The following is a 15,182-nucleotide window of genomic DNA, read 5'->3' as shown; positions in this document are numbered from 1 at the left end:
ACTGTTGCCATTATTAAATAACTATTAAGTAACTACTATTACTACTTGCATTATTATTGCACTTCCTTTCTTTACTGATTAAAAATATATGGCACTGTTGGTTTCAGCTGAGAAAAATACTTCATGCTGGAATACTGCACAGATATTAAAGCAATACTGAAATTATGGAGACATACTCATTGTGTATGTTTCATTTACAGTGTAAGTACAGAGAACACTGCCATTCCGACTCCCCAGGTTGAATCCTCTTCCATTCAAAACAACTTGAAATTCCTCTAGAAGTAAAAGGAAGAATAAAAAATGTAAATACTACTTTACAAAAACAACAACAAAAAGCATCAAGGCACAAGGAATTTTTTAATACTATTCAGCCAACTAATAACAAAAGACATGGTCTTACTAGTTTTCTTAGATCTTCCAAGGAAATACAGTGGAGGTACCCTTCACTGCCAGGTAGAGATGCATTATTTTACTTTATGAACAAAGTGTTTTCCAATAGTAACCAAAAAGAATTGAAATGTAATTGACCAATAGAATTGAAGCACAACAGTCATCCCAGACAGATACTGTACAAACTTGCCCAAATTCTATCCTGAGGAAAATATCTGTAGGAAAGAAAAACCCTTTGTCTTCCTCTTGTCTTAGGCACTGAGGTATGAGAATGTGAAGAAGTTAATGCCTTATTTCACCTGGTTCTTAGAACAGCCGTGTATTGTATTTTCTTTAACCTATGACACCCCATACAGAGCTCTTCTTTAATAGCTTCTTCACATATCTAATCCTACTTTTAACTTCTGTTGCATACAGACTTGTAACTCACCAAAAGTCAGGCACTTTGGACTAATAATAATCTGTGGCCAATTAGTAAAAGAACTTGATTTGACTCATACTCTGTAAGAGGAGCAGTCACTAAATGTTAGAGAGTGAAATAACATGCTAGAAGAAAAGTTTAAATGTTTATATCTTTGCTGCTTAGCTGCAAGAAGATATGTCAACTCTTTTAATAGTAATTAACTTTCAATCCTCTTCAGAGACCCCCCCTACCCAAGATAATCTAACACATATCTAACAATTAACTGTGGAAGAAAATGCTGCCAGGCCACTCTCCATTCAGTGCGTTACTGAATGTAAAGAATGTTCTTATAAGTCACAATAAAGTGCAAGTGAAATGTAAAATGTGACTCAGAAAAAGAACATGAGCTTTTGGAGTCAGACAGACAAGAATCTAACAGGACATTTACTAATAGCAACCACTGAATATATTTCTGTCTCAGTTTCCCCATCTGTGAATCCAGGATTATAAAACTGCTGAATAGTGTTGTTGTAAGGATTAGGCCAAATTACAAATGCAAAGAACACCATCCCACTCTAGAATGTTCAAATGCACTATTCCTCTTAAACATCTCAATAACCATTAATGAAGGGTGGGTCTAAAAGATGCCTGCAATGCAGGCGTCCCTGGTTTGATTCATACGTCAAGAAGATCCCCTGGAGAAGGGATAGGCTCCCCGTTCCAGTATTCTTAGGCTTTCCTGGTGGCTCAGCTGGTAAAGAATCAGCCTGAAATGCAAGAGACCTGGGTTCAAACCCTGGGTTGGGAAGATACCCTAGAGGAGGGCATGGCTATCCACTCAAGTATTCTTGCCTGGAGAATTCCCATGGACAGAGGAGCTTGGTAGGCTACAGTCCATGGGCTCGCAAAGAGTCGGACATGACTGAGCAAGTAAGAAGACAGAACACTAAAAGATGTGGAACTTCATCCCATGTCCAGCAGGTGGGAGGCCACCAGGCCCAATATTTAACTTTCGAAAGAAAAGTTGGGTTAAAATGAACTCCAGGTTAAAACCTCAAGAAAGTATATAGGCCACAGAGAATCCCACTCTCTTTGGGTTGGATGGCTTGAAAGTGCTAAAACCTGAGTCTGTTTTTTAGCACCAGCTGATCAAGGCACCTGCTTCTTTCCTGCCATCCACCCTGAGCTGGCAGGGACGTACTTTGGCCAGGTCATCAAAACATGGAGCTCAAAGTCTACAGATACATGCCTGTTTGTATAATCAGATAAAAGAGAAAATTTCCTATTTTATTTTACTTGTCATAAGAAAGGTCTCAAACATGAACTAAATATACAGAAGATTTTAAAAGCCTGTCACACAATATGTTCATTATTTAAAATAACACTCCAATCTTAAAAATTTGAATTTAAAATAGAAATATTTCAAGGAATTATTTAAAAATTCTTGCAGAAAAAGATGCCAGAAAATTAATTTTGCTATTCTCTTTCCAACATGAGTTTCAAACCATATATTTTAACTGGGAAAAAAAGTACAATTTCTTACAAGGTATTTTTAAATTCTAAGTACTTACGCCCCACACAGACACTTGAGGGCCGCAATTCCAGGATTTCAGTGCATGACTGAGCTAGTATCTAAAAAGGAAATAAAAAAGAAGACCAAGATATGTAACTAAATCATAATATGTAAAATGAATCATAAGATTACTAATAATCTGCGGTCCTCCATTTACAATAAATGGCAGAGAAAATTTGTTAGCCACATATACAGCTACCAAGCTCTTATGAAGTTTCTGTGTCACCTTGTAGTGTATATTTCAAGACTGTATTCTGTAGGAATGCTTATTTGATTAGAATAAATACAGACAAGCACAGATAAAAGGAGTTGTTGCTTCAAAGTCTGGGAGCCTTGGGTATGAAAAGATAACTAAAATTTCTCAATAGCCATAAAATCAACGCTGACTGTCCCATCAAGCAAAAACAAGATAGCAAAATCAGACCTCCTATTTAATTATGCTAATTTAACATTTTCTATTAAAAGATTCAACATAATATCAATAAATAAACACTTCTTTATTTGACTCTGGCATTTCTATTCAATTTCTCTGCCTCAATTCCCATGGATGCTAATCCTCCTTACACGCATCAAACATTACACTTGCAGAACACAGGCCCCTTGTATGAGCCAAATATTATTCTCAAAAGCACAGACTCTCTACTCCAGCATTCCCAGAGCACAGGAACAGAACAGCTCTTCTTAGCGTGTTCTGCAAGACAGAAACCACCATAGAAGGCACCAGGCTACAAGTGAAAAACAACAATGATGAAATAAGCTGCTCCTCATGGACTCAACAATCCTGTCTTTATTTTTAGAACTGCTCTGCACTACATTAGCAAAGGCAGACAAGTTCCAGATGATCTTTGAAAGGCATTTCTTTCTTGCTGGAAGTTGAGGACAGACGACATACAGTAGTTTCTAGAGTCTCCTGCTCATAACTAAGACAGGAAGGAAGGACTGTGGCAGGATATAGAAATGCTTTCCGTGCTTTCTTTAATAACAGTAGAAATATAAATTGTCAGAATCTAAAAATCAGCTGGTCAAATCATGGAATTTTTGTTGCTGAATATGCCTCTCTGAAAGAGGGCACATTTGTACTTTTTAGGGTCATTTCCCAGTGAACCCACTTTTCACATAGTGATTGAGGAGTAAAATACTGTAACTGAGAAATTCTGAGTGAGAGCCATTTAAACTCAGAAACGACCAAAGAGAGTCCAGCGTCACCTGAAGACTGTCCGGGCCTCAGCAACTCTTGGTCTGCTATTCTATCTCTAATAATCAACACTCATTCCTTTGAAGAGCAAGCACTTTTGTTCATTTAAGAATTGAGGATCACTGTCAAAAGTTAATGTGCCCTCTTAGAAAGAAAGAATCTCAAATCACTAACATCTTTAAACTGTTTGACATAATTCAGATAACAAGACTCTGAAGGGAACAGAATACAAAAGTTTTGCCAAAAGAGTAAGAAGCTAAAAAGGTTCCAGTTAACAAAATAGGTGCATTATTGCTCCAGGTTTGACCAGTCTGAGATAACAGTGAGAACTGAGCCACGAAAATGGAAGGTCAAAGGAAAGCATAAACCCCCTAAATCTATTTTAGCTGGTAACAATTCTTGAAAGAATTTATTTGAAAATAAATCCTATTAAGAAGAGTGACTGATCTTAGCGCTGACAATCTTTTTACTACTCTAGTTATTTTAGGCACACCTTTATCAGCATTACAGAAAAATGTTTTGAGTGTTGAATCACCCCCTCTACTAGAACACAAATTCTTAGAGCATAGAAATGGGATATCATACTGAGCAAGCCTTCCAGGAGTACCACATTGTTTTGTATTCACAGTACAACAACAACAACAACAAAAAAAAAACTGCTTAGAGAATAAAGACCAAACATACTAATTAATAAGAATATTAAAAATGTCTAGTATGCAAATCAATAATCATAAAAGGACTAAGATAAAGCAGAATAAAGTGAATTTATGTTTTTACATAAATGAGATGCCAATGGTGGAAAATAATGCCTCTGCTTACATGTCTTCCTGAAGGAGGTCTGTTCCTCTGTTACTGTTTTTCTCAGTTTCTTTCCCTCCTGTATGTGTGAACCACAGGGTTGTTAAAGGTTTTTAACCGATAGTTGAACCCACAGGGCACAGATTGGGTTGGAGGTAAAAGTGTGACCTTCCAGTGGGGAGAGGTCTGGGCAGAGAAGTTGATGGTATACCCAAGACTGTCTGCAAGACCTGTGTTTATAAACCAGTAAAAAAATCTATAATAAAAAAAGAGGCCGAAAGATATAGAATTCTAAATTTTGTTACTTTGTGTAAAAGGTCTATGTTCCAGCTCACTGTCCCAAACTGTGAAATGCCTAGAAGATGGTTTTATATATTTAATCTCTATAATAATAGTCATAGTCCTTTCTCATTATCAAAACTTTCTGTCCTATTTAAAATGTATTTGTTTTGAATGCCTCCTTTAGAAGGTATGATAGGACTTTTCAAGGCAGGGGACAGGGGTTTGAACCCTAGTCCGGGAAGAGTCCACATGCCGCGGAGCAACTAAGCCGGTACGCTACAACTACTGAGCCTGTGCTCTAGAGTCTGCAGGCTGCAACCACTCAGCCCGAGCTCTGCGACTACTGAAGCCCATGCGCCTAGAGATCATGCTCCCCAACAAGAGACGCCACTACGATGAGAAGCCCACACACTGCAACAGAGTGCCTCTGTTCACTGCAACTAGCGAAAGCACTCGTGCGGAAACAAAGACTCAGCACAATCATAAATAAATAAAGTTACTGTAAAATGTATGGTAAAAAGCCAGAAACACGTGATCACAAGAAAGTGAAAATCCAAGTAATCCCCCTCTTCTGAGTTGTTTGGAATAAATGCAGGGGGAACAAGAGCATTCAGCCTTACAAATTATAATTATTTATTTTCTATAATTATTTCTATAATTATTTAGAAACCAGTTGTTTCTAACTGGTTGCATACAATTTTGATACGTTATTTGCACAATTTAGACCATCAGAATACTCTCAACAGTTCGGTGAACTCTGTAAACATGGGTATCATGGAATTTCTCTATTTCGCAAGGGAGCGGGGCAGGATAAGATAAGGTTATTTACACCCCTCTCTGGGTTAGTTTTGGTTAGCCAAAAGACCGGATGTAGCCTTGGGGGTCAGCTCTGACCATACTGCCAGCTGGTCTCTTACAGATGTTTGGCAGGAGATGAAAGTAGATTCCATTGTGCTGTCCCTTGCCTGAAGTTCAACTTGAATGAAGTACCAGAATGGTGTTTCACCCTGGGTATTCCAGGCATGTTCCAAATTAATTTCAATTGACTCTGCATCTAGCATCAATGTACTTAGGTTGCAGGATTTCACTAGAGGCCAGATTTGCATACAGAGCAACAAGGGGGCAGACATGTACATTGGAGCTAGAATTGGCAAGACTTATGGCTATGTAAGCACCACCGCTAACTCAGAGACACAACTCTTCCAAGAATCCCAGTGGCTACAAAGCAATTTCTTATCTTGCTTATCTATAGTGTCAGGATCAGATCTTTAAAATTATTGAATAATAACTACATAAATTAACAGTATTAATCTAGGAAATATTTACAGCAGAAATAACCAGAAAGCATCAGACTTGATTTCTTCTTTCTTAGCTATTTTAAGATACATATGAAACCACATTTTGATTGAGATCTGTAAGTTTCTGAATATGTTTACATAATGAACACATGCTATAATAACAAATACCGAATATGTAGGAAGTAGTGTAAATCATATTATAGCCCCCCAAAATGCATACAATGAATAGACCTTTGGCCTTTTTCTTCTGGCACTGAAGATAAAATGAGATTAATTTAGTGGAGAATTGTTGTTGGGCTGCATCCAAGGTAAAATTTAGCAAGGAATTAGTTAAGATGAGGTGACAAAGTCAAAATATTACTTAGCACCTACAGTGTCTTGGAAGTTTATACTGAATTTGGGAGCAACATCTGTCTTATGATTTGAAGAGCAAACACCCAGTTTAAATAAACAAGCAAAAGTCCACTTCCTACAACTAATATACATCAAGACATATTTTTTAAATCTATATTTTTCCCAATTTCTTTTTTATTTTATTTTATTTTATTTATTTATTTATTTATTTATTTGGCTGCTCTGGGTCTCAGTTGTAGCATGTGGGATCTAGCTCCCTGACCAGGGATCAAACCTGGGCCCCCTGGACTGGGAGTTCAGAGTCTTAGCCACTGGACCACCAGGGAAGTCCCTCCAATTTCTAAATGGTGATGGTAAGGATACTATATTTGGAAAACAGAATAGAGCCCAGTACACATAAAACTAGGTAAACACTTTTTTTAATGAATGATAATACCTCATATTTAAAACCAATCTAATATAAAAAGTATATAGCACAAAGTTATAAACAGCAGCTGCTCAGTTAATATTTATTGAATTAACTGAGTAAATGCAAAATTTTCTAGTAAAAAACAAGCATCTTGACTATAAGATAAATAAACAGGGTGTGTAACAATAGACAGTTAAACATATTTAAAATTAAAGTGCTTTTCAAATCACATCTTTGGTCACACACAAGGAAAGGAAAACGTATTTGTATAGTTCAAATTGTGGTAACCAATGGCACTAATAAGGCACTGAGCCAAATACAAAAAAGAAACAAATTTAAGAAATGCACCTTCTTTTACAAAGAGGGTTAATTTTAGATAGGATATGTGGAAGAGAAAAATGACATTAAATCCCATTGAATGGTTTCTTCTGTGACATCCTTTTTAAAGGTCAGTTTTAAATAAAAAGATTTTTCCCCCAAACTGGATTATTTCTTCACTCTTAAATTCTATATGCTACCCAAACATCTCCAACATTTTCAATGTTATTCAAAATTCAAAATATTCATTCTAGTAATAACTCTCTAATACGGACTTTGAGTAAATAACATCACATACAACAGAACATTATAGATAATTTACGAGTACCCTCAGTGTATCCTTAACAAATAGAAACTGTTAATTTGCATGACATACAGCATGCCAGAAAATATCAGTAAGGATAATAAAAAGGGCTGAAATATATAATCTATTTTTTTCTGACTCACTGAGAGTCTTTAAGCACAACAGGAGTTCATCCCAAATATGAAGGATTCCAAGTTTAAATCTCATAAGGAAAAATAACTGAAGAACATTAGTTCCCAAAAGAAGTTCCCCCAAAAATAAAGCTTTAGTAATTAACTACACATGTACACAAAATAAGCAACTAAAACGAATGGAAAGATGTTTCTCACAATCTTTTCTTGTTTGCTTTTTACCTTTTAATATTTAGATGCAATTTTTATTTTCTCTCTAGCTTTAAAACATCCTACCAAATATATTTTTCTTTAAGAGGTAATGATTCAATGAAAACAATTATAACTTGTAGTCACATGTTTGGTTGTGTTTGTTTTTTTTTAATGCTTGGAGCTTCAAAACGCCAGTTGCTCAATACAGCATGACCCATTTCTAAATATGGATTCTTTCTCCCTTTGAGTAATATAAGCACAAGTGATAAATTCTAAACAAACTTCTACTCTAATAAATCTAGGGAAGAATGTAAGTTACAATCATTGCCTTCTACTCTTCTCTGCTCCAAACGTAACAGATGAGCAGTTCTGAGTACAATGTTAGTAAAATTATGCCCATATCACAAATTGTGAAACAAAATACTGAAATGACATTTTAAAGTTCTTCCTCCTGTTATAATTGCAATTTTCATAACAAATCATATTAGCAGGTCTTCCTTTCTCACTATAACATAAAAATATGCCCCAAACTGGATTGTGATACAAAACAAAAATTTATATGCCTCTCCTTTTTTTTCTTTTGTTCACAGCACAAACTCAGAATAATCATTTAGTGCTTTCTTAATGGATGAACAATAGACTTTACATTAAAAGTGCATTAAAATTATGGGATTTACACTGATGGTACATTTAATCATAAAACTTACCATTTTATCCCCCTTTTCAATGTCCTACTTAACCGAATTTACTTTCACAAACAAGTGAGCCTCTAAAAGTTTATCTTCTTTTGTAGCCCAAAAGATTAACGTAAAAAATAAACATTTGACACTTAACTTTGGCGATGCAACCTAATACCACCACTGGCATTTTCTCACAAAATATCACAAAGTTGTAATTATTTATCAAAAGTGGATTTGATTTCTTTATACTTCAATCCCCACCAAATAATGAAAAAGGAAAGAATAATATTAAGCAAAATTATCATGCAAATACAAATAGACCATTGAACAAAAGATGTCAAGATTATAAAAGTTCAGTAAATTAAATGAATATTTTAAAGTGAACTTTCTATTTGTAATTTTTAGTTAATTGGAATTAGGAAAAAATGAAGTACCTTATTAGAATATGTTTAAAATATTTTGAATATATTTTAATATAGTGGACTCTCATAGATATTGATTTTTCTTCCCTATCCTTAACATTTTTTCATCTTTACATGTCTATAAACAGTGTTGCCTTCCTCCTGGGAAAATTGTTTATTCCACGTGGTTCTGGTGAGGCTATCAATCATGGTACCTTCTCTTTCTCCACCTTGTTCCCAACCTTCCACCATATCAGTGAGCATGTTACTCAGGCTAGTCCAAATATGTCTGTTGACTATGTATTTGTTATAAGAATGAGCACTTGACCCAGCTGAGTCAACCAGAGTCCTTAACTGGGATAGAATATACTAATGCTGAGACAATGGGCTTGCTAATTGATGCCCATGTAAGCTGAAACCTTTGGCAATTAACTTGCCTCTGATGATCAACAGAGCAAGCATGGAATGAGGCAAACAGCTGCTGCTGCTGCCGAGTCACTTCAGTCGTGTCCGACTCTGTGTGACTCCATAGACCGCAGCCGACCAGGCTCCGCGGTCCCTGGGATTCTCCAGGCAAGAGCACTGGAGTGGGTTGCCATTGCTTTCTCCAATGCATGAAAGGAAAAGTGAAAGTGAAGTCACTCAGTTGCGTCTGACCCATAGCGACCCCATGCCTGCAGCCTACCAGGCTCCTTTGTCCATGGGATTTTCCAGGCAAGAGTACTAGAGTGGGGTGTCATTGCTTTCTCCAGAGGCAAACAGAATCATAGGCAAAACTTAGAAAGGGAGAAGACTTTAAGAGTAGATTGGTACCCTGGATTCAACTGCACCTGGGGTAATTTCCTCCTCTGGACCACCAATGAGTTAGATAAGCCAATAACTTTCTTTTCCTTTCCCTTAAGCTACTATACACTTGGTTTTTGTCACTTGTAACCAAAAGTCTTAATACAGTGGAATGTAAACAAAAGGATGAAATAAAGTAATGTAGAATCAAAAGTCACTTCAAAATAAAGTATTTTCTGGTTAAAAAAAAAAGATGAGTCGATTTTTCTGATGCTTAAATACACCATAACTATATTATAAAAATATTTTCAAGGAGCATAGATTTTATTTATTCATTCACTGATAAATGGGAATTGAGCAGTGTCTACTTACCCAACACTGTATTAGAGTTGGGTTAAAAAAAAAAAGGAGGCAGAGGGAAATACAGTCCAAACCTTTCTATTGTTAATGTGAAGGATGTTATGAAAAGAGACACCTCATCTACATTTAATACTAACGATTCTTGGATAAACTGAAGCCCAGGAGAATCTGACATACAGTGGGCCTACATTACAGCCTGTCCCTTTTTAAAGGGAGTCCTAGAAACTGACTTCCAATTTTGAGTAAGTTGCACCAGTTCAGGTTGTTTTCCTATGAAGATATCTTCATAGTTAGCTCAGACTTTAGGTTTTTCATCCAGCCATGATTTTATAAGTAGAGATTCCCACAACTAAGCAGTCAACATCTGGAGCAGAACCTGCCAAAAGTATTTAAGCTAAAGTCTTTTCGGGTAGTTTATTAGGTATCCTCTTCTGTGAAAATGATTTTCCTGTACAGAAAATGACTTTGCAATATTTTCTCATTCCATTCAAACATAGTTTAGACATCTTTCTTAGATACTTTTTAAAAATAATAATAACAACAGATATGGCTAAGAAAAACAACTTGGCTCCAAAGGTCAAATGAAGCTTATATTCCCAGCACTATGAATGAAGTTACCTTTTGAAATGTATATTGCACTTTTTTCCCTTTATAAACAGTTTCATTTAAATTTTCTACATGTCTGAGTGACCATGCTCTTCCTGTTTAGGCTCTCTTATTTTCCCATTGCGTACTTAGGGACTTTTAGCATTTGCTGCCATCACCTAGGACGTAGTGTTCTTAATTCTTCTGGATCAGGTGTTATTTATAAAGCCAGCTCCACAACTAATTCATGTCTTTTGCTTAATACTTTCTGAGGTACTGTATCAAGAAAATTTGTGGAACCAACTGCAAACCAACATCTCACGGCCTTGTTTTTAGAGGGAAAAAAAAGGGAGGGAGGTTTTGCACAGATTATTTTGCTTTTTATTCCTCCCCTATTATTCACTAATCATGGTTTTGTTCTATTTTCAATGTTCTCTTCCCCAGCACTGCATAACGAAACACTGCACTGGAAAGCATGTGGTACCCACAGGCTAGTCTGACCCATCCCGGCTTGAATAAAATTTCATCTTCAAATAAAAGTCCCATACTTGCCTTTCCAAGAAACTGAAAATAAGTATGTAACACTCTAAGATTTTAAAGTTAATCTAAAGTGGAAAACAGAATAAAAGCCTTGTGTCTGCGGGCAGTGGGAGAGGAGAAAGATCAAGAGGATGGAGAATGACTCAAGTCTACAGTGTCCTGGCCTGAACATTTCTCTGGATTTCCACTTTCCTCAGTGACATTCCCCACTGGGATTTCTTCCCAGGCCCAATTTCACTCTGTCCTCTAACACTCTGGCCCTTCTGTGAAAACAATTTTCACTTTCAATGCTTCTAGATACTCGGTCACATTATCAGGAGTGGAAGTTGTATTTGACTCCCCCCTCTGTCCTTTTCATCCTATAGCCACTGAGCTCCTAGGTTCTATTAATTTTTTAAAGCTTGCCACATTCACCATTTTATTTCCAGTTTCACTGCCATCACAACTTTAACAGCAGCAACTAATTGCCAGGTAACATTCACTGGAGTCTTCAGAGCCTGGCTCAGAAAGAGACAACAGTCTTATACCTAGTGGATCAGCCCCACCTTGCTCCTGATGTAGTTCTGACCAGGACAGTGAATCTATTAGCACTTCCGTTGACATCCTTGACCTAGTTTGATTGGGAAAGACCTAGAATCCCAGTGCCTAAAATAAGCCCTAAAGACCTATGATACACTGGGGTGTGGTTTCCCCCTAACAAAGTAAGGTTTCTACTCTGAATCACTAATTAGTACCGAGCTCCCCAACAAGGATGGAGAATCTTGAAGTTCTACACAGCTTTTGCCACGGGAATTCTGAATCTACTTTTTCAGCTGTTCCCTGGAGTCAGGTCTGATTCTTTGCAACCCCATGGACTGTTTAGCCTGCTAGGCTCCTCTGTCCATGGGATTTCCCAGGCAAGAACAGTGGCTATGCTGAGCTGCTTCAGTCATGTCTGACCCTTTGCGACCCTATGGACTGTAGCCCACCAGGCTCCTCAGTCCAAGGGATTCTCCAGGCATGAATACTGGAGTGGGTTGCCATGCCCTCCTCCAGCAGATCTTCCCGACCCAGGGATCAAACCCGAGTCTCTTGTCTCTCCTGCACTGACAGGTGAGTTCTTTACCACTGGGAAGCACCACCTGGGAAGCCTGGAATGGGGTGCCATCTCCTACGCCAGGGAATCTTCCCAACCCAGGGATCAAACCCGTGTTTCTTGCAATTCCTGCACTGGCAGGCAGGTTCTTTGCCCATAGCGCCACCCGGGAAACCCGAGACCTGAATCCTGAGAACTTAGAACTAAGGCACAGTTAGATCTTGACTTTGGGTAGCTACACAATCTAGAAGTCCTTGATGTTTTGACCCCTTGCTAGATTTGATCCTTGCACATCTAATATCACCCCTCTTTAGATCTAAAGTCATTGATCACTTAGAATACGGACAATCTGCCCTACAGAAGGATCAATAACCCCATCCTACATGGTCCTAGCTTCTTGCCATTCCTAGCTTCCTATCACATGTTTTAAAATCCAGCGCTTCTGAGTTAGATCATTCTTAATCATTATCTCATGTAATTCACAAAACGACCCAATGACATAGATATCATTATCCTCATTTGACTAATGAGAATTTTAAAACTGAGAAAGATTACATTATAGCACACACAAGGTCACATGGCTAGACACTGGCCGAACTGGAACTCGCTCTCAGGTCTTCCTATTTCTAGTCTCATTTTGTCTTCTCAATATTGGGCTTCCTGATACCACATCTCACAAGCACTACTGCAAGAGACTTATAATACAGGTTTTCATCTTCCAAATCATCCCATATATTAGCACAGGAATATCCTACCTGAATTTCCACTGCTTTCTTATAAATTTCAGGCTCTAAATGAATTTTCCATGGTTCCTCAATTATTCACACAAAAAGTGCCAATTCACCATCCAAGCATTGGACAGTCTCCATAATCTGGGTCCAGCCTACCTATCAATGTTTATCCCTCACATCACTTCACAATCCAGGCCAAACTCCCCCGTGCTTCAGCCACTTAGCCTAAGCTATTTCTGAGGTTCTGTGTTCTTTATTTCTAATTAATCTATTCTAATTGTCAGAGTGCAGTTCAGATCCCACCATAATAAGCCTCCCATGACTTTATATAACCCAACTTATTCCACCCTCCTGTCAACTTTAATCATATTGGCATTTTACCACAAACTGCATTACAGAATTACTTTTATCACACAGGGTAACTCACTGAAATTTTCCTTTTCCAAATTCTCATACTTTATAATTCTTGGAGGGCGCCACCATAATCCAAAACCTGAATTGTCACTCTCCAGCCCCTTTAGAACAGAGAATTTGTCTTATTTAAGTCTGTGTCCTCTCTTCCAAGCTTAACACAATGCCCTAATATAAAGAGATCACTAAGTAAATAAATAAAAGAATACATTAGGTTTTAGGAGAAGAAGGGTGAAAAAGAGAAAAGGTTTTTCACTAGTACCACCTTGAGATAATGAATTCTAAACCTTCATATATGCTAATTAAGCATGGAGGTTAAACCAATGGTATAAAAAATGTTATGCAAAAAAAAAAAAAAAAAGTTATACATCATTTCCCTGGATAGAAATCTAAAAATTTTGATGATACATTTCCCTCCAAATTAAAATAGAACATTAAAATGATTTTCTGAACCAAATAAATTTTAGAAAATTTGTTATTTGTTAATATATTCATAACAAAGACCTTTTAAGTTCCTTGTTTTTGAGGTTATAAAAGTTATAACTACTACTGTGTTTCTTCTTTTTAGAAAAACTATAATGAAAACTGTTAGAACTTTTTCCAGAGTGATTAAATTGTTGGAGTTGCTCCAATAATACATGAAACTTCCTGTTGTTCTACATCCTCACCAACATTTGTGTTGTCAGTCTTTTAAATTTTATCCATTTTGGTGGGAATGTAGTGGTATCTTCTTATGATTTTTAACTACATTTCCTTGATGACTAATGATGTTAAAAAAAAATTCTTTTTATGTGCATATTACACAACTAAACATATGCCTACCCTATAGGCAGGCCAGAAACTTCACTCCTAGGTATTTACCTGAGAAAAATAAAAGCAGAAACAAGAAGAATTCTACATGAATGTTATCAGCAGCTTTATTCACAATACCCCCAAATAGGTGTCTATCAATAGGAGAACTGTGCTATAGTCATACAATGAAATAAAAAGTAACAAACTGCAAGTACAAATAACGGGCAGATGAATCTCAGAAATACTCTGCTAAGTGAAAGGAGCCTTATATAGAAAAGTATATACTATATGATTTCATTTATATGAAGTTCTACAACAGGTTTAATTAAACTCTGCTGCAAAAAAATCAGAACAGCAGCTGCCTCTGGGGTGGAGAGGGAGAGGGCAAAGATGGACTAAGAGGAACCATGAAGGAACTTTCTAGGGTGAAAGAAATGTTCTATATCTTGATTGGGTTTTTGAACATAAGTACATGCCTTTGTCAGAACTCACTGAATGCATAATAAAGATCTGTGTAGTTCATTTCATGCAACTGTTTTGTTACACTGTATATAAATTTCACATTAAAAATTATAGACAAATAAAAAAAACTATAATGAAGAAAGACTCCAAAATTAAACTCCTATCCTTGCTGATTAAGAAGTCGATTATAAACAAACTATGTGTTAACAAAAGGTGATATCTTACACAATGAGGGGACCAGACCAATTAGGTCACTGAATTTTGGTGGGCAGGGGAAGGAGGACAAAATAAACAAGAAATTCATGTTATCAATTTTTCTCACTTAAAGATGAACGTCATGGAAATTAATATACTGACAATTAATAAGGCCAGATGGATTTAAATAAATTCTACAGGAAAAATAAATTATCAATCCATTTCACAAATATTCTGCCTTCAGCGTACCAAACATTTAAAAAATTTAAATTTTATGATTTCTTCCATTTGCTTAGTGTTAGTGACTCAGTCATGTCTGACTCCTTGCCACCCCATGGACTGTAGCCCACCAGGCTCCTCTGACCATGGGATTCTTCAGGTAAGAATACTGGAGTGGGTTGCCATTTCCTCCTCCAAGGGATCTTCCCTACCCAGGGATCGAACCCACATCTCTCATGTCTCCTGCTTAGCTTTGTGTAAAACATTCCACAGTAGAGTGTAATCCATTAGTTTGGTAAAC

At 36.8% G+C, this 15,182-nt stretch overlaps 1 protein-coding gene across 2 annotated transcripts in view; it reads right to left on the bottom strand.

Moving 5' to 3' along the window:
* Positions 1-15,182, bottom strand: part of ANTXR2 (ANTXR cell adhesion molecule 2) — a 169,317-nt gene that overhangs the window by 123,662 nt on the left and 30,473 nt on the right. For both annotated transcript variants that reach the window (XM_061145723.1, XM_061145724.1), the window contains exons 8-9: positions 2,365-2,425; positions 177-275 (exon numbers count right to left, since the gene is read on the bottom strand). In XM_061145723.1, the coding sequence (XP_061001706.1) occupies positions 177-275; positions 2,365-2,425 (160 nt within the window). The remainder of the gene's footprint in view (positions 1-176; positions 276-2,364; positions 2,426-15,182) is intronic.

The sequence above is a fragment of the Dama dama genome, chromosome 6, assembly GCF_033118175.1.
Source record: "Dama dama isolate Ldn47 chromosome 6, ASM3311817v1, whole genome shotgun sequence".
NCBI lineage: Eukaryota > Metazoa > Chordata > Mammalia > Artiodactyla > Cervidae > Dama > Dama dama.
This window is presented reverse-complemented; position numbering and strand designations above follow the sequence as displayed.